The 20,095-nt window shown below is 49.0% G+C and overlaps 1 protein-coding gene across 5 annotated transcripts in view; it reads right to left on the minus strand.

Moving 5' to 3' along the window:
* Positions 1-20,095, minus strand: part of ARHGAP26 (Rho GTPase activating protein 26) — a 392,826-nt gene that overhangs the window by 280,142 nt on the left and 92,589 nt on the right. For all 5 annotated transcript variants that reach the window (XM_041000639.1, XM_041000725.1, XM_041000551.1 and 2 more), the window contains exons 2-3: positions 4,925-5,020; positions 3,023-3,084 (exon numbers count right to left, since the gene is read on the minus strand). In XM_041000639.1, coding sequence (XP_040856573.1) covers positions 3,023-3,084; positions 4,925-5,020 — 158 coding nt within the window. The remainder of the gene's footprint in view (positions 1-3,022; positions 3,085-4,924; positions 5,021-20,095) is intronic.

Here is a 20,095-nt window from a genome sequence, read left to right on the forward strand (position 1 = left end):
GAAAAAGCATGCCAGCACTGGGTCTAGGTTAAAAACAAGAAACAAAACACCTCCAGACATTTAGTGGCACAAAAACCTTTGGAGCCTGATTCCGTGCTATCCCACGGGACTGCAGAGCACAGCTGGGACAGCCAGGCTCCTGACAGGCTTGGACCACCGGAGGGGAATGCCTTTCAGTTTCACCTCTCCGGGCTCACCTCTCCTACCTTGCTGTCCAAACTCCTGCCATTCCAGTGTACCTCAGATGTACCAAACTTGGCCCACCTCAGCATGTCGATGTCTGTTCTCAATCCCTTGGCCTGGGTGACCCCTTATCCCAATTGAGGTTTCCCTAACCACCAAATGTGATCCCAATAAACTCTCCTACCCCCAGTGTGTTCTTCAGAATACATATCCCTGCTGAAGATCTCCAGTTTATCAATACACACACGCGCGTGCGCACGCATGTACACACACACACACACACACACACACACACACACACACACACACACACACACACACAATACCACAGTCTTGTGAATGGTCACTTGCCCACTACCACCCCCAAAACACTGGGAGGGCTGGAACAAAGGAGCACTCAACTATTTCCTGAATGCCAAAATGAACGAATGAATGATGACTTGAATGGCTGCCAATCATGTGGCCATGAGCAAAACATCTAACCTCTCTGGGCTCTAATTTCTTCACTGGCAAAATGTGTGGGTGGAACTGTTCCAGCTCTAGGATTCTATAGTGTTCTCTGCGCCAGTGTGGTATGTTTCAGTCTCGATCATTGTTCACTCTTCACTCAACTATTTATGCCAGAAATGTCACTGTAACAAAGCATTTTTTTTTTTTTGCTTAATCACATGCATGTGCATTGCAATGAAACAGAGTAAATGTTAGAAGTCACAGTTAGTCACACTCAAAAACTGGACAATGCAGGGAGAGAAAACACTTCTCCCAATGTATTTCCACTTGGGCTTTTTCTAGTCTTTGAGAACATGTGTTTCAGAAGAGAACATTTTAACTCCTCAGTGTTATCAAGTGTTGCAAAGTTCGCTCATTTGGTTTTTATTGTTGTGGGATGTTGCTTTAGTAGCATATTTGTTTAAGCCTTTACTACACACTAAGTGGCAGTCGCCGACGCTCCCAGAGATGTGCTGGGCTCCTGACTGGTTACTGATCTTAGCCACATGGTAAAATCAGCTGGAGAGTTTCAAAACTTCCCAGTGTGCAAGCTACACTCTGGACCAGTGAATGCACAGTCTCTAGATTTGAGTGGCCACCTATTCCAGCAGCTATCCGAGACTGAGAAGCCAGTACTAACGGATACTCAATACACCAAAGCTTTCCACCTGCTTCCCTAGGTGTCAGGACATTCAATTCCTGTCTGAGTCCCACCCTGCCTGCTGCTATCTGCTAGCTTTGACAAAACTTGCAGACAGTGCAGCGTCAGATCTCCTGGGTCAGTCTACAACCACATGATTTCCACTCAGTTCCAAGCACTGATTTGGACCCTGGAGGGGCCATACACACTACAGACCAACTGTGGGCATCAGGACACCATGTGGGAAACAGAAGCAGAGCATGAACTGCCAAGTCAAGGAAATGAAAGCACAGTCAAGTATCCGGTTGGGTCAGGGAAGGCTTCCCAGAGAAGGTACAACCTGGCTGATTTGGGCATCAACAGGGATGCTGCCACCGCAGGATGTAGAGGTGGAAGGACGGGGGTGGGGGCTTGCCATTGCCAGACACTCAGAGACAGACAGCTGAAACCCAATTCATTGGTATGAACAATAAAATTGCAGAGGCAAGTTGAAAAGTATAATCCAGTCATTGTTCCCCTGCCACAGGCCACTGCACTCTACAGGGGACCCAGGAGGATCTGCACACCACAGCCCCCACCCTCCAATACTGACTCAGTCAAGAATCCAGCTCTGCAGATGCACTTCTCTTTCTCGGACACCAGCACGTGCACAAACACGCAAGCTGTCCCCTTCCTCCACTCAGCACCAGCCTTGCGGTTGTTGCCACCCACCCGATTCTGAGGGAAGCTCAGGGCCAGAAGCCACCAAGGGAGACAAGGGCTCTGGCAGCAGGGCTGAAGGGCAGAGCCCACACTATGGGGAGTTCTAAAGAAAACCCTACATTTTTCTTTCCTTCCATTTCAGTATAGATCTGGCCTTGCACCCAGGCTGCACCCATACTTATTAACTGTGTGACCCCTGGTCAAATCACTGAACTTCCATAAATCTCAGTATTTTTGTCTGAAAAATGGGGATAATACAATAAGCAGTTCACATATTCTATATGAGGGTGAAAATGTAAAAAGCTATGCAAAGCACTTGGCTATATACTGTCTCAGTCGACTTAAAGCTCACAGCATCAGCTGTTAGTGTGATAAGAAAAATGTCCCAGATTCTGGAATCTTCCCTAGGCCCTTGGCATATTCCTATCTGCAGCAAAACCCTTCTAGGGAAAAGTGGTGTGCACCCAAGAGGAATTTCCCATCAGGTTTCAGGGCTGTGGTGGAAGGTTCAAAGGCAAATCCTGGGAGACAGAGACAGGACATCTGTCCTCTGTCCCTGCAGAACCACATCAGCTATCCTATTGCCAAAGCGATCTCGTGAGAACCTCGAGATGGACATGTGACTCTGCACCAGGCGGATCTTAGAGTTACTTTCATTCCCTGAGTTCCTTGGCAGGCGCTGTCCTAGGTGGCTCAGAAAACTTAGCTCTCTGGGACAGGAGGGGGCAGCTGCGAGAGGCCGGGAGGCCTCCAGACGCCGCACACCTTGTGCTCAGCCCTCTCACTGACTCGGCAGCAGGATGGCAGTGTTGTTCGTAGGCCACCCACCAGGCAATCCTTTCATGTCTGTGTACTCCTTCAACCCCTGCAAGGGTGGGACTTGCTAAACAGCTCCATGCACCCACATGGCAGAGTCTGGACTCAAACCCAGTTCCTCTGACATTCAACCCCTCGCTCGCTCAGGATGCACAAACCTTTTGGGACAGACAGCTGTGCTGCCTTACTCACCATCCGTATTCGCTCATCTTCCAGGTTCCTGAGGACAGTGGCGAACTCCTGCAAAGACCTTGCTGGGAGAGAGAAGGGGCCATGAGACAGAAGGAGGGGCTATACTCCTTGCTGCGCCCAGAGGCCTAAAGCCAACTGCTGCCCTGGGTGCTCCTTAGCTTTTCATCATGAATCCCTCAGAGTAAGATGAGCCAGAAATGCAGGTGCCATCCACCTGGCACCCTGGCTAGGGACATGTTTCTTTATAGACAAGGCCTGCCTGTTCCTCAGAGTCCCAGGCACTAGTGAGATGCTGGCAGGCTCCCAGGCCCTAGGCTGGAAGAGGGAGACTTCCGCTTTGGAGCTAAAGGATTTCCTGTCCAGGATTCCACCACTTCAACATTTGTCATAGGGTTGCGTCAGCACCTAACCTTTTCTTTGGCACCAGAATTAAACACAAACAGTGCAGCTGGCACCTGAGCCACCATCTCTGGTTTCTTGGGTTTCTTCACTCTTTTGAGTCCTTCAACAGAATGCACATTGCAGCTTGGTGCTCAGATATGAACCCTTTTCTTGTCAGGAATACTCAACAAAAGCAAGAGGCAGTAAAGCTGTGGTCCTGAGGCTATGAGGAGGAAGGCAATCAGCCATCCAGAAGTCACAGCACCAAGGCACTTTCGCTGCTCTTGCCTGACTCCCAGCTGCCTTTGCACATCCTTAGATCCCGAGTGTCCCGTGCCACAACAGGGACTCAGTCAGCTTTGGATGAATTTATCAGTTCAACAGAACTTTCTCAAATTCTGAAACCATCGTAGTGTCCACCAAGATGCTTAAGAATATAGTGAAGCAAGAAGGCCCTGGTCATCTCCTGATAGTAACACTGTCCTCGCACTGCCAACACTCCAAGATCAGGGCTTCTCCTACACGAGAGGGCCAGATGGTGATGAACAAGAGCCCACCACAGTCTCTTGGTAAGAATCAAAAGGGAGTAGCAGGGGTGTGTCAGGGGAACGGTGCTGGTGCAGCATGTAAACTGCCAGTTGAGACATCCACATTTAAGTGTCTGTGTTTATGCCCCAGTTCCACCTTCCTTCCAAAGCCCGCCCTGGGAGGCATCAGCTGATGGCTCCAGTAATTGGGTTCTTGCCATCCATATGGGAGACCTGGACGGAGTTCCCAGTCTGCTGATTTGGTCTATCCCCAGCCATTTCTGATATTTGGGAAGGAGGGGGGAAACTCTCTCTCACTCGCTCAAATTTGAAAACAACAGCGTATGTGTGAAGGAGGTGAAGGAGTGAGTGGCGGATGTTGTGAGTTGCATACCAAGTGCCTCTCCCCCTGGGAAGGCAGCAGCAGCAGCACAGCTCCAGCCAATCACTGCTCGGCCGCAGCTTGGGACAGCTGATCAAGTTCCCAAACTTTTCAAGGAGGCTGAGAAACTGCAAGTTTCAATGAATTCCGTTTACATGACTATTCAAAATATGGCTGGATTCTGGTTTCAGGCCATAAGCTGTCACTGTGATCCAATTTTCCCGTCACCTACCTATGTTCTACTTCTGCTCTGAGTCACCCACCTGTGTTCTATTCTGCTCTAAGTTCCAAGTGGATGGAGAAGGAGGCTCACAGGATTAGCCAGAGGAAAATCTTCAGGAGGTTGGAGAGGAGAGCCCCCCTACCACCCCGCAAACCTTTGGCTGTCTCCTGGATACAGGACAGTGCACGAGGTCATCCCGAGCACAAGAAGGCCAGAGCAACCCCACAGCCCCATGTTCTGGTCTCCCTGCACTGTCAGGACCACCACACATGTCTTCTTTCCTAAGCTCAGGATATGCCTCTCTTAGGCAAAAGGGTCTGTGTGCACTAGGACAAGGGAAACCAGGGCAGGCCGTGATTATTTTTATCAGCCAGTCATTTAGGACTTACCTATACACATCTCATCATCTGTTTCTGCATCCCCTATGCACTGAAACTTGAACTCATTTAAGGAATCAGCAAACTTCCGCTTCGCCGAAGACAAGTCTAATGAGGAAAAGAGAGAGAAAAGCCAAGAATTACTGAGGTGAAAATGTTTTTCCTATCAGCTGCTCTCCTGAGTCTTCCTTTGAATGTGGCAGCAAACATATCTTTCCCTGAAACTGTTTCAAGGCATAGAACGATATTAGAGAGCAAACACTTATTTATAACACGATGTACCAATCTACCCCATAAGTTGATGTTTTTCTTACACACAGGCTTTTATAATTCTAACCCTCTCTCCACTTCCTCAAGCCATTAAGTGCTGCCATCTCTGTTTGACACAGGTGGAAATGCCCTTGCTAGAGGAAGTCCCAGAGAAATGCTGGACCAGAACCAAGGTGTGTGCTCACAGCCTCCTTGGTGTGGCCAGCGTACCTGCCTGATGTCAGCCCTCAGCATAAACTGATTTCAGGAGGGGAGTCTGGTGACCGCTAGACAGAAGGGCTTGGAAGCTCCTTGCCCCCACAGCACAGCAGTTCCTGGCCTTTCTCCTCGGACCCCAGTACAGATGAGGCCTGGCTTACCATCACTATCTGTGTGCTCTTCATGAGCCCAGCAGCCACAGCCACTCCCCCCGGCGCCACACCCACCAGCACAGTGTGAATTAAACCCTGGCAACTGTTGTGTTGGGACAAGAACAGCCAAACTCCCCCCACCACAGTACTTATAACAAAGACCTTCCAAATCCCTTGTGAAATTACAAAAACAAGCTTTAATGAAAGACAGTAATAAAAGCCACTGGTCCTTCCTGAGCCACAGGCTTCTGTAAGGTTATAACCGAGGTACCATTGAAAGACCTGGTACACAAAGCTGCCAGGCACAAAGTGCTTAACTCAATTCCACGTGCAGCCTGCTGCAGATGAGGCTCATGCATCAAACCGCCCTGAAGCGGTCTCCCTCCCTGGAGGGGAAACGGCATTCTGTACAAACGTCCAGAGGAGGGAAGTAGCAGCTAGAGCTGCCATCATCACTTGGCTCTGATAAGAAACAAAGCAGGGAGTTCTGACTTTCCAGAAGGCAAGCAGAGGCAGCTCCCGCACTGCCCCTCCTTAATGCTCAGGTTTATCTGAGAGGTTCGGGGGTCATGGGTTTCACCTTGACCTAAATTTGATTCGCCTCATCTATGGGATTTGTCCGTCTCTTTCCCTGGAAGAGCATCCTGCTCAGTGCATGCAGAGGACATTGCAGTCAAACCCCACCCCTAGAGGTCACTCTAGGCAACGGCAGTGGCTGTGCTGCCTTGGCAGGGCTGGGGCTTAGGCTCCAGTCCCCAGACTGGCTGCCTGTGGGCTTGGACAACAAGGCCCTGAGCTAAGCACTCTGCTCGGCCTCAGCAGAGAAAGGTGCTCAGGCTGCAGAAGAACATGGGAGCCAAGATACAAGCTGTGTCCGGTCTCTCCCAGGTTGGATTACTTTTCTGGAATGATCCTGGACAAAATGCCAGTGCTGCTGGCAAGGAATTGGGCATTCTTCACACACGACCAGCTCTGACACATCCCTCAGACATAACCCTCCCCAGCAAGTCAGGAGAAAAACGGGCGGCTGAGGGTCAGGACCCTGCATAGGATAGGGTAAGAGCAGGCATGAGCAACAAGGAACACAAGGACAGGCTGAAACAATCCAGAGCCAGAGCCCTCGGAGCACTCCAAGATGCGAGTGCCCTGACCGGAGCCAGGACTGTACTGATGCTTACTCTAATCAGAACAGGCCCTAGACCAGGACTCGCAGGGAGGAGCCTGTGCAGGGAGGAAGAAGAGCGCTGGACAGCTCCTGTGCCTCCTGAGGGACAAGAGACACAGATACCTCAACAGGGTGCAGGAAACCTGAAATCAAGGCTTAGGAGAGCTTCCAGCAGGCACCAGGAAAGCTGTGCTGCCAGGCTACAGCTGCAGCGAGGACCCATAAGTGGTGAGACTATACACGGGACCCATGCCCGTTCCTCCCACCCCCACCCCCACCCCCACCCCCGCAATGAGGCAGGGCTGCGAGTCACAGGTAACCTGAGACGTGAGGAGGGACCCAGGGAGCTGGGTAAGAGGCCAGAGCAGGAGGGATAACCAGGGCCTGAGCACCATGAAGGAGTCACTAAAGGTGCTGGGCTCGTGGGCACAGGTGGGCAGAAAGAGAACCCCAACTACTGGACCCTGACAACAAGCTCATCTCAGACTCCAAGAGAAACTTTTCAGCGAAGCTACGGTGGTTGCCTGCTGCTGTACTGGCTCAGGACCCACTCCGCGGGATGACCCCCCAAACTTCTCCACTTGCATTCTACGGGTGCTGGTACAGGCAAATCACCCCCAGATGCCACTGGCTTCGAGTTCCAGCTCCCACAATTAACCCTGGCTGAGCCCACTATCTCATATGCCAGAAGCTGTGTGCCCTTGGGCTGCATGAGCACTCTAAGCATGCAACATACTAGAGTGCTAGATATGGTTGTGCAATTCAACGCTAAAACATTATCCTTCAGGATCCAACAGGGGGTGGTTCCAGTGCCATGCCCACCACTTCCCCTAGGCACCAAAATCCATGGATGAGCCCCCAGTGGAGTCCAAATCATGCCTAACTTATTACAATGCCCAATATAATATGGGAGCCACTGAAGTTATGTCCTGTTTAGCAAATAATGACTAAACAACCCATACATGGTCAGCATACACACAGTGTTTTTCTATGTTTCAAAAATGCAGCTGATTGGGTCCTGCGGGTGAACCAGTTGGCTGTGTGTGATTCCTGCAGGAATAGGAACCAGGGAAGGACAGCTCTCAGATTCTCTGACCCACAACCCTGCGATCATACAGTAGCCCACACTGCCTCACCTGACTAGAACAATCCCTCCACAGATCCTGGGATGAGGAAACTACGGATAACCTTCCAATTACATTTCTTTGCTTATATCAGCTATCTTTCTGTGATCTCCAAAGTTACCCCTTAAAAATATTTGCCATCCAATCACCTCTACAGACTTCCAAAGCGCTTACAGACAATTAAAAGCAGTGCTTGGGGGCCCAGTGCGGTGGCGCAGTGGTTAAGGTCCTCGCCTTGCACGCCCGGGATCCCATATGGGCGCCAGTTCTAATCCCGGCGGCCCCACTTCCCATCCAGCTCCCCGCTTGTGGCCTGGGAAAGCAGTCGAGGACAGCCCAAAGCTTTGGGACCCTGCACCGGGAGACCCGGAAGAGGCTCCTGGCTTCGGACCCGCATAGCATCGACCATTGCGCTCACTTGGGGAGTGAACCATCGGACGGAAGATCTTCCTCTCTGTCTCTCCTCTCTGTATATCCGCCTTTCCAATAAAAATTAAAAATAAATCTTAAAAAAAAAAAAGCAGTGCTTGGGTAAGAATATAAAAAACTGAGCCCAGACCGATGAGTCAATGGCTAAATCCTTCCCTTGCAAGCATTGAGATCCCATCTGGGTGCCAGTCCACATCCCAGCTGCTCCACTTTCCGTCCAGCTCCCTGCTTATGGCCTGGGAAAGCACTAGAGAATGGCCCAAAGCAACCTTGTTGCTTTAGGTGCACCCTCGTTGGAGACCCAGAAGAAGTTCCTGGCTCCTGTCTTCAGACCAGCTAAGCTTTGGCCATTGCAGCCATTTGCGGAGTGAACCAGTGTATGGAGGATCTTTCTCTCTGTCTCTCCTTCTCTTTATAAATCTCCCTTTCCAACAAAAACAAAATAAATGAATAAATAAAATCTAAAGGGAGTGGGGGCAGTGGGATCTCAAACACCAAAGCCATCAGAACTTGCTCACATCCCCCTTGCTCTCTGCACCCAAGGCCTTGCACCATATTGATTCCAGAACCTGTCACAGTGGCTTCATGTTAGAACACGTGAAGAGTGCCTAGGAAAAGGGCTGAACAATGTCCTGCAAAACCTGTGTTACTGGTAGGACATGGCCCAGCAACACAAGCTGGCTTCCGGGTCACCCTGGACTGAGCACCAAGAGGAGCAAAACCTAGTGTGACCTCATACCCTGCTCCTCTAAAGGCCAGCCAGCATGACCAAGGACACCAGTATCCGTCCTACTGCACAAACTGACCTCAGCCCTGCACCCTTGATGGGCAGTCTGCTTCATGCACAGCGTCCAGTCCCAAGTCTGTTCATTTGGGCACCCTAAAACCCCTCTCCATCCTGCCCACTCCTCATCACACCAAAGGTTCCCATGAATCTGTGTAACTGCAAGGGCCTCCTCTCTGTGCTGTCCTCACTTTGATTCCTGCGCTAATTAAGTCCAAGTTTTGACCACTTTGTCCCTCTGAGTATGAAGACCAGTTTCTGGCATGACCTTAAAGCACTGGCAGTGACTGACCTTCCTGCTTCCTGCTCCAGGTGCCCTGTCTTCATCAGTTCCTGGACTGCACCCCACTCCTACCCACTACAGCTCCTGCTCAAAAGTTCCTAGCTCGAGGAAGCTTCTCTGAATTGCCTATGCAGATCCATCCTGATTCTGTTTTTTATTCTCTGAGTACTACACAGCTCCTCCTCATAGCAATTTTATATTTGCTTAGGTGATTGTGTGACTAATGTCTCCCCTGCCAGAAAGTCCCATAAATGAAACAGTCCCTCATGCTCACCACAGCTGAGAGCAGGTGTGGCAGAAGGCACAGTGGAGGGAACAAGCTTGCCAGTCCACTGGCCCAAAAGCCTTCCTCAAAGGGAAACTTCCCAACCCTAAGTTTCCCAAATGTGAAGAGATCACGCAAAGGAGGCAAAAACCCTCCAGCTTAAAGCAGTCTCCTTGGAGCCTGACAGATGTGGGGCTGTTTTAACTGTTGACAGGAAACTAACATTCCACATGTTGTATATGGAGGAACACTGTCACGAGCTATAAGGAGAACCACCACCCACAGGAGCATAAAACAAAAATCTACTTCATACCAAGGGACTTGGAAACACGAGATGCCAACAAAGCAGCTGTCACCCTCTGATATCCCCAGCTCCCCAGCCTGGAGTCAACATGCTGTAAGGAAAAAGTCTCCAAAGACTGTTTTTCTTGCCTAGAGCTGGTCAAATACATCACATCCTATCAGAGCCTGTTTATGGAGGGAGGGATTGCCCCATACACACAGAGAGACAGACAGGCAGACAGACTGACTGACTCACTACTGTCCTATCTTGCGTTGGGGATTTTAAACCTAGGTCAACCTGCTGACCTGCAGGGAAAGCTGCTCAAAGGGCATATTACAGCCTGATCCTGTAAGACACTAGCAAACAGCAACAGTTAATGTCAAATCTTAGAACCAAATCCGACTCCCCATTTGATTTCATCTCATTTCTGTGGCCACTAGATGGCAATCGACTATATCAGAGCAGGTGTGCTAAGACCAGGTCCCTGTCCCAACGAGGATGACATCCTCTAGGCAAAGGCAACATCCCGTGAGTGACCAATCCAACAGCAAGCAAGGGAGGGGTCTGCCTCCAGGCAGGAAAAGCAGCACTAACACAAGCAGAAGGTGTGTGTTCTGAAAGACTGGAGTCTGTGCCTGGGAGAACTATGTCAGTGATGAAGCCACTGCCTTGTATCTCATAAGTCCTTTCACCCTGAGCCAGAGCAGCCCCAGCAAACCCATCCACTCTCCACGGGGCAAAAAATACCCATCAGACACAGGGGCCATGGCTGTTACCTAGCGCACTGTAATGACGGGCCCTTCCTGAGGCCATTTCCCTACAGCTGCACTTTCTAAATGAGGCCGCAGCCAGCTCTGACTCCACAGAATCTAGTTTTCCAACCAGAGCCCCACGGCTAATGAAATTTTGAGGGTTGATTTTAAAAATAAAATCAAGAAAAACAAAAAACGTGTGTCAGCCTTTCCAAGATGAGGTCTCCAACCCTAGTCAAAGGAAAATATCCTTAAGAACAACGTATGAGACTAAAATCCATTTTGATCTGCATCAAAATCACTATAGATATACTGTGCATTAAGGTACTGATGACTTACCATGCTGCATGGACATGTTAAGCACTGCAGAGGAATCCATCCCCACAGCTCTCCTAAACAGTGGGTACTGCTATCTCCATTTCACAGATGGGGAAACTGAAACTCAGAGAGATTAAATAACCTGCCCAGGTCATACGGCTAATGAGCGTGGTAACATAAGAAACTGGGTCCATCTGAGTCCAAATTCTTCATAACACACTCTATTGCCTATTGCCTAGCTGACTCAAATGTTTAGAAGCTGGCATCAATATAGTCACAGAAATGAAAATGTGTTCCATAGCCTCAGGAGGATGCTTTTTGAAGGGCATGATCTGCATAAACAAACCATAAATTAAGGTAGAATGTGCTAAGACAATCATAGAGTAGAAAAACAGCTACAGACACGCAAACAGGGATCGTGTTCCAACTGGGGCCAATGGAGGAGACCTGGATAAGGTGGAGGGGACAGAATATGAAGAGAGATTTGAGTAAGTTACCATTTGTCTATGTAGGGGAGGGAGTCAGTAAGGCCTGGGAAGAATCATGCAAGTAGAAACAGCAGAGATGCAAAAGCTATGGAACTACCCAGAATCGGACACAAGCTGAACTAACAGACCAGCACTAAGACAGGGGTTAGGACCAAGCCATGCAAGTCATGGAATCAAGACTTCACCCCCTAAGGAAATGGCAGTCAGCTTCTCCCACAGAGCAATGATGAAAACAACCAAAACACTGATTCATCCTTTTACCAAGGAGCTGGCCCTGAACTTTATTTCAGGACTCCAACTTTGGCCTGCATGAGGCAAGGAGACTTTGAGGGGATGGAGGTCACAAAGTCTGCTCTCTCCTGGAAACTCGAAGCTGTTTCTGGGAAGGCATTTTTAAAAGTCTGTGAAAGGGGCCCGGCACAATGGCTCAATGAGCTAATCCTCCCCTTGAAAGCACTGGGATCTCATACAGGCACCAAGTTATATCCCGGCTGCTCTATTTTCCATTCAGCTTCCTGTTGGTGGCCTGGAAAAACAGCAGAGGATGGCCCAAGACCTTGAACCTGCACCTGCGTTGCTAACACACAGGAAACTCTGATTCCTGGCTTCAAACTCGCTCAGTTCTGGCCATTGAGGTCATGTGGGGAGTGAACCAGCAAGCAGATAAAACATCTGTCTCTCCTTCTCTCTGTAAATCTGTCTTTCCAATAAAAATAAATAAATCTTGAAAAAAAAAAGTCTGTGGAAGATGGAAGTACAAGCTAAGTTTATTCCAGTAATCTCTCCTATACATGGATGTCAACATTGTGGGTTTCATTCCATTTTTTATAAACTTCTGGAAGCAGCTTTGTAATATGAAGGAGCAGTGGCATCACGATTAACTAGACACAATTAGAGATGGGTGTTTGGTACAGCTATGAAGATGCTGGTCGGGAAACCCACAACCCTTGCTAAGGTCCAGAACCCCTCCTAATCCAAGCTTCCTACAAACACATGCCTGGGAAAGCATCCGATAATGGCTCAAGTATTGGAGTTCCTATCACCCATGCAGGAGATCCAGGTGGTCTCCTGGCTCCTTGCATCAGCCTGGTCCAGACAGGGCTGTTGTGGGTATTGGAGGAGTCAACCAGCTGTATGCAAGATTTCTGTCTCTTCTGCCTCCTTCTCTCTCAAATAATAAGTAAATATACATAATTATTTTCAAATGTATATAAATATACTTCCAAAGTGTTATTGATCTACTTTACATGTTTTACACATATATAACCATACACATCTTTATATTTGGTATACAGTTTTTAATGTTATCTATCTTATGAAAACTTGAGTTCAAGTTGCAAGACAAAGCATGTAGCATAGTAGGTGCTTAATGAACTGCTGACTCAGTGAATTCTGTGTCATTCTGTCATTCTATGTCACCCTGTGATGAGTCAGCACCACATTCAAGAGGAAAACCAATGTCCTGAAGAACTCTGCTCCAAACCTGGCATTGCCCACGCCTGACACAAAGCAGAACATGGACCCGGAGAACAGAGGACCTGTATTTAGAACAAGTGCTCTCACATGCTGCCCCAGACAGACCAGACAATAAAGCAGCAGAGGGGCAGTGCAGGAAAAACTTCCTCAGGAGAGCTGGGATGTGCTCCCTTCCAACAAAGGAAACCATTCTGAGAAAGATTAGGCAAATGAGGCAGCAGAAAGAGAGGGTATTTCCAGGAGTATCAAGCTAAGTATCTGTTCTGTCTGCTTGTCTGCCTGTCTGTCTCTTTCTTTCCTTCTCCCTCTCTCTCACTCTCTCTCTCTCTCTCTCTCTCATACACACACACACACAAAACCAGTGAGGGCAATCTATCAGTAAGAGGCGTGAGATCGCCACAAACACAGGGTCAAATCCTAGGTCTCTCCCTAGATGTGTGATTCTGGGTACATTCTTCAATTTTTTCAAGTATCTCTGTAACCATGGAGATAGTATGTGCCTCACTGAGTTGTTGTGGAAACTGAGATGGGAAGGAGGGTGGGAAAAAAGCTTGTGGTCACACAGAGCAGCCTGGCTCCTGGGTGTTGATCCACCCTCCTTCCCAAACGTGGTGGCTAGGTGTGAGCTGTATCAACAAGTAGCAGGGAACAAGATCTTACTTAGCTTAAAAATTGGGCAGATTTTTTTAATCTCCTTGAGTCACCAAACAGATCAAATAACTCCATCCTAGTGAGTTACTAAAAACATGTTTGAGTCCTTAAGATCTTTCCTCAGATGAATAGAAACACTCAAATGTCATTTAAAAATTTGCAATTTCCTTTTGCCCCTAGTTAATTGAAACACCAAACAAAATCCCTGAACCAAATAATATTGAGTTTTAACTGAATGAACTCAAAGCAGGGTAGGTCTCTCCATAAGTTTATGAAAACTCCAATTGTACCTTTTTAAGGTCCTGAGGGATGAGTATTAATTATCACCAAATCCATTCTGTCACCTGCCAGTGCCAGATGAAACAGGGCAGAGACGGGCCCAGAGCCACGTGGAGGATGCATACGAGTGCTGGGTTCACAGGCCTAAGTGTAGGGCCTTTGGCAGGAGCTGGTGCTCCATGGGTGTGGAGCATGAAGGGCAAGTCACAACAGAACAAAGGCTGTATGGGATGAGGCGGCCACGTTGGCCTGGTTTGAGCCTCAAGAGAGAGGCAGCTTGAGCTTCTTTCAAGGATCCTTCCCCTCTACAAGAGAGCTGCTCAAACTTCAATGTATGCCAAACACATGGGGGTCTGCTCCAAATGCTCACTCCATTGCAGCAAGCCTGGGTCCCAGGGAATGGCAGTGATGGGGGCCCAGGCAACACCTTCTCTGAGGCAAGGGTTTAGACACCCCAATCCCAATACTGGGAGGACTAAGAACACAGACAGCTTCCTTATTCTTTCAGAAGAGCACCCGGAACATCAAGATATCAACATACACTGGAGAAATGAATGAATAACTCCTTGTGAGAACTTCAAATGTCACAGACAAAACAGAACAGAACTGAGAATAAGAACCACAAAGGGGCTGCATCCTGGCTCAGCCACCAACCACACAGGTAGACACAGGAACAGTCAGCAGACACACTCAACCTCAAAGCACTCCCCTGAAAACCAGGGCCTGAAAGAGCTAATCTTTCAGTTCCCTTCAGCTCTAAGGCTCTTCTTTAAGTATTTTCCTGCGAGGGTGTGTTCTGGATCCTGCTACAGCAAGGCACATCTCTTTATCATTCTCACAGAGCAATTTCCAAAAATCCAATTGAGAAAACACAGGCTCTGTTAGTCTCATTGAATTACCATAGCAACTAATACCCCCCAAACAAGGTGATGTCTTCCCCTTGATGTTCTGGCTCAATGAGATGCAGAGGGTGACGTGTACCATCTGAAAACTTATGGTCGTAAACTTACAGCAAAAGCCAGACCTTCTTGGAAGAGGTTTGTAAGTTAAAGGGAGGCCTTGCCAAAATTTAAAAAAAAAAAAAAAGAGAGAGTGAGAGAGAAGGAGGAAGAACAAAGAGCCAGATACATGGAATAGAAGAAGAACCAGAGCGGGAACAGTCTGACTCTCCTGAATTCACAGAAAGGGCCTAAGAGCTCAGAGAAGTATCCAGAAGGCGACAAGAAAGTTAGCTACCCAGCTGAGTACCACCAATTCTTCCACCATCAGTTATCAGGCACCTTCTGTGGTCGGCCTACACACTGCTATCTGAGAAGAATCTTCCGAAACTTACCAAAAGAATGGTAAAGCTGGGGCCCGGCGCAGTGGCGCAAGTGGTTAAAGGTCCTCGCCTTGCACGCCCGGGATCCCATATGGGCGCCGGTTCTAATCCCGGCAGCCCCGCTTCCCTTCCAGCTCCCTGCCTGTGGCCTGGGAAAGCAGTCGAGGACGGCCCAAAGCTTTGGGAACCTGCACCCGCGTGGGAGACCCAGAAGAGGCTCCTGGCTTCGGATCGGCATAGTATCGGCCCGTTGCGCTCACTTGGGGAGTGAATCATCGGACGGAAGATCTTCCTCTCTGTCTCTCCTCTCTGTATATCTGCCTTTCCAATGAAAAAATAATAAAAATAAATCTTAAAAAAAAAAAAAAAGAATGGTAAAGCTTTTAAAGGTTAAAAAAAAAAAAACAGATGGAAACAGGGCCTGGCATGGTAGACTAACAGCTAAAGTCCTCGCCTTGCACATGCCAGGATCCCATACAGACGCCGGTTCTAATCCCCGTGGCCCCACTTCCATCCAGCTCCCTATCTGTGGCCTAGGAAAGCAGCAGAGGATGACCCAACTCTTGGGACCCTGCACCCATGTGGGAGACCCAGAAGAGGCTCCAGGCTCCTGGCTTTGGATTAGTGCAGCTCCAGCCATTGCGGCCGCTTGGAGAGTAAATCAATAGATGGAAAATCTTCCTCTCTTCTCTTCCCCTCAATATATCTGACTTTCCAATAAAAATAAAATAAATCTTTAAATAAAATAGATGGAAACAAGAAAAATGGCAAAACAGTAAGGTACAATGGATAATGGATTTCCAGCCACACATATTTCTCAACAGGTCATCAACAGATGCTGATCTGTTTGTTGGAAGGGCTTCCGAGTGGATTTTGACTTGTGAATGAAAAGTGAAAAACCAACCAAGTATTAGCTTTTTCATATTCTAGGGGGAAAAAAAAAAACCTGAATCACTGGGTTCCCCATCTCCTGCTGGGAAACAACTCCAGACTTCAGTGGCTTAACATGACAACAAGCATTTATTATCCTACATAATTCCTATGGCATGGGAACAAAATTAAATTAAACAAAATCCCCCATCTAAAAAAAAATAAGATCTCAGCATCTACAAATTCTGCAATTGCTCTTCTTTCCCCACCCTCTGACCTGCCTCTTTCCATACCCAACCTTGCCGATGCAGTCACATTTATGTTGAGCACAGACAAGCTAGAGCCCCATGTGAAGAACGGAGATCAAGAAGTCAAGACGATCTGCCTCCCTGAAGCCCCAGAGTCTCCACTAGCACAGGACACAAAGCAGGAAAACAAAAGGAAACCAGAGGGTGTTATGCCAGAGTTCCAGGAAGCAGAAGCAGGAGGTAGGAAATCAGCAACACTTCAGCTCCTCCCCTCAACAGTGAAGACGAACTTGAGAACAGCCTAGGGGAAACCAGCACAGTGAATAGTTAGGTGCTCAGCCACCCAGGCCTATAAGAGTAGGCAACTGCTGAGGCTTTGGCAATAAACTCCCAGGGTTCAAAATTCTAAAAGTGACTGTATTTGGTTTCGACCTGTATGAATGCCGCTCAAAGGAAACCTGCCTCCCAAGATTCCCATCAGAAGAGATGATGACTGAGGCCAGCACTCCACAGGAGTCCCAGTTCTTGTCCTGGATGCTCTACTTCCAACCCAGGCCCTGAGACAAGCAGCAGCAGATGGTCCAAATGGGGCCCTGTCATCCCAAAAGACCTGGATGATGCTCCTGGCTTTGGCCTGGCCCAGCCCTGGCCTTTGAAGCCATCTGCGCAATGAGTCAGTGGATGGAAGATCTCTCCCGCTGTCTCTGTAACTTGAACTTCCAAATACCTGAATCTTTGAAAAAAGATAAAGATGATATTTGTAGTCCCTACCACAGTGCTCCCAGCACAGTCAGCACTCAGTAAACTCTAAGTATTCGTAACAGACAGCTTTTTACAAAGATAATGGAATAAATAGGATGCCAGCTGTGCAAAAGGTCCAGCCTCCTCTGATCTCAGTGTTCCCCCCCAAACAGCCCTCCTTTCCTCTCAGCTCCATCTGAAACCACCTAACCCCTGGGCACGGGGCACAGTCTGATAACATCCGGGAGCGCCATAAGTCAGGCAGCCAGAAGTCAGCTCCTGGGAATCACAGTCAAGCTCAGTTCAGAAGGCAAATCTGCTCTGCCCTTCTCCCCAGGGGTTAAAAGCACCTGACAATCCTGAGCAAAGCCATGCCTGATAACATTCCCAAAGACTAGTTTGCCTTTCTCTCGACCTCTGTCTAATGAGCTGCTTGCTTCCCTGCTGTACCTCCAGGCTGAGCACCCAGCAGGCAGCCCTCGGTTGGCAAGCACTCACTCTCACTCAGCACAGGTTCCCAAGAAGTCCCAGGCTCCTGCCTGTGCTGGCTTACCCAACAGTATGTGTCTACCCCCCAGCACTCACGCTGCCGCAAGCTCTCTGCATCCTCCCTTGTTGCAGACCAGGACCCAACACGAGAGGCCAGAGGTGATTTTGCAAAACAGGGCCGACACCACGTGCAGCAACCTCTCCGCCCACTGCAGCTGCCTGAGCTGAGATTTCTGGGGCTGGAGGCGGCTTCTGTGCATGCTGCGAAGTACCATCACCTACCCCTTCAGAACATCTAGTACTGAGTCTAACAAGAGAACACGCCAGCATCTGACTGCTGACAGCAGGTTTACAAATGTTCCCCTGGCAGGCAATTAATGCTTCTGAGAGAAGAATCTAGACGACAGGGCGGTGAGAGGGGGGAACACCACAATTTAAGGTATACATCTCAAATTCGGAACTCAAAGTCTCTTTCAAAAATGTTCTTGCTCAGGTCTCTCCTGAGCTAGGAAGAGGCTCTGTAGGTGCCGGATCTGCAGAGACCACAGGCACCTGGAGTGAACAAACGGCCATGGGGCCGCCTGCCCAGCAGCCCATTTGCAAACCAGGCTTCCCGCAGCATGGAGAGCTGTCTTCTGTACCTGGAGAGCTCAGCACCGCTGCACCACAAGCCTCGGCCGGGGCTGCCAGCACAGACCTTGCCCAGTTCACCTCTAAGCCTGCAGATGGTAGACATGAATACAACACCAGTGACTCAAGTCTGCAGGCTCACAGGGAGAGCTGAAGACCCAGAGACCCAGAGTACCTGGGCAACATGCTGGGCAGCTACACGGGATCCCAAGCACAGAAGTGCATTCCTGGGGGTTTACAGCAGCTGCCAGGAAATTTTCTTTTTTCTTTTTTTTTTAATTTTTATTATTTTTTTTATTGGAAAGGCAGATATACAGAGAGGAGAGACAGAGAGGAAGATCCATCCGATGATTGAGCACAACGGCCAATGCTATGCCGATCCGAAGCCAGGAGCCTCTTCCGGGTCTCCCACGCGGGTGCAGGTTCCCAAAGCTTTGGGCCGTCCTCGACTGCTTTCCGGGGCCACAGGCAGGGAGCTAGAAGGGAAGCGGGGCTGCCGGGATTAGAACCGACACCCATATGGGATCCCGGGCGTGCAAGGTGAGGACCTTAACCACTGCGCCACCTCGCCAGGCCCAGGAAATTTTCAATAGCTTCACCTCTGATCTTGTGATTTGAGTGTGGACTCTGGTGGGACAGTGGAGCGGTGAAGTGGGCAGCCTACAAGCCATGCTGCCTGCTGCAGTTCCTTGCCGGCCCATGCACACATGATACTGTGAACTCTGGGCGTGGCTCCTGGATGGGTCAAAGCTCAGTGATAGCCAGAGTGAACACAATGTCAATGTGGTACATCTGTAGCCCTAGCAGCAGGAACACTGACAGCTCCAGGAGACCATGCTGCCCATTCGGCTGGAAGTTGTCCAGTGACCTAATCACAGACTCATCTTCATGCTACTTCCCAGGATAAGCTGACCGCGATGACACAGACAGGGGAAGCTCAGGTGTTCTACTGCTCCCCCTCCTTCCAGCCCTTGCCTCTCACAGCGAGTCAATGGGACAGTGTGTTGAGCGTGTGTGCCCAGAAGTGAAGTGACAACAGCAGAGTTATTTTGTGCTGTGTCTCCACTGTTCTTGGAAGAGCAAAATAAATGCATATGAGCTACAAAAATATCAACTGTATAATTCTGGTGATTCCACAGCCGAGTCAAATGATCTTATACTTCCATTTAAAATTGGCATTATACAATACCAAGAGGAACAGAAGAAATCACACTAATAATTTAAATTTTAAATTTTTTCTTTTTTAGAACAGCATCAAATAACAAATTAAGAATAAAACAAGTCAAGAGAGAGCGAGCTCAGAAAGGGAAAAAAAGCAGCTATTTTAATGCCTTTAACAGTCCTGTTTTTGAACAGGGAGCACGCAGATCAGGCCCCAGACACAAAATCCTCCTGAGAAGGCTTTTTCCACTTCAATCAACTCTTCTCTCCCCCAAACTGAGGGAGGAAGACCTCTGTCACGCAGCCTAGGCCAGCCCCATCTCTGGCCTGGACTCCTGAGCAGGCCCCATGTTCTCCTGCAGACCATCTGAATGAACTGCTCAAAAGGCAGATCTGATCTTGCCACCTCACTTTTCTCTTCCATTTCACTCAAGGGCCCTGCTGAGCTAGCCCTTGATCAGTGCCTCAAAAGTGCCAGGAGACTCTGACCCCCAAATACCAGTCTGCTGGTTCCTCTCCCCAGAGCCTGATCCCTCACCCCATGCCCCACCCCCGCCAACCATCTCACACCTCCCCCCACCCTGTCCCGCCCCCAACACACACACACACACACACACACACACACACACACACACACACACACACACACGGCCCTTAAGCCCATCATATTCCACACACAGGGTTTCAGTCTGAGAGAAACAGGATCTTCTGATTTCTTCCTAACACAGGGAATAGCTCTCCTGCCTGGTTCTGCAGAATTCCACTTTCCATCCTTATACACAGCTGCTAATTTCCTGCAACACTAT

Source organism: Ochotona curzoniae, unplaced genomic scaffold, assembly GCF_017591425.1.
Source record: "Ochotona curzoniae isolate NIBS_2020 unplaced genomic scaffold, NIBS_Ocur_1.0 contig_1, whole genome shotgun sequence".
NCBI lineage: Eukaryota > Metazoa > Chordata > Mammalia > Lagomorpha > Ochotonidae > Ochotona > Ochotona curzoniae.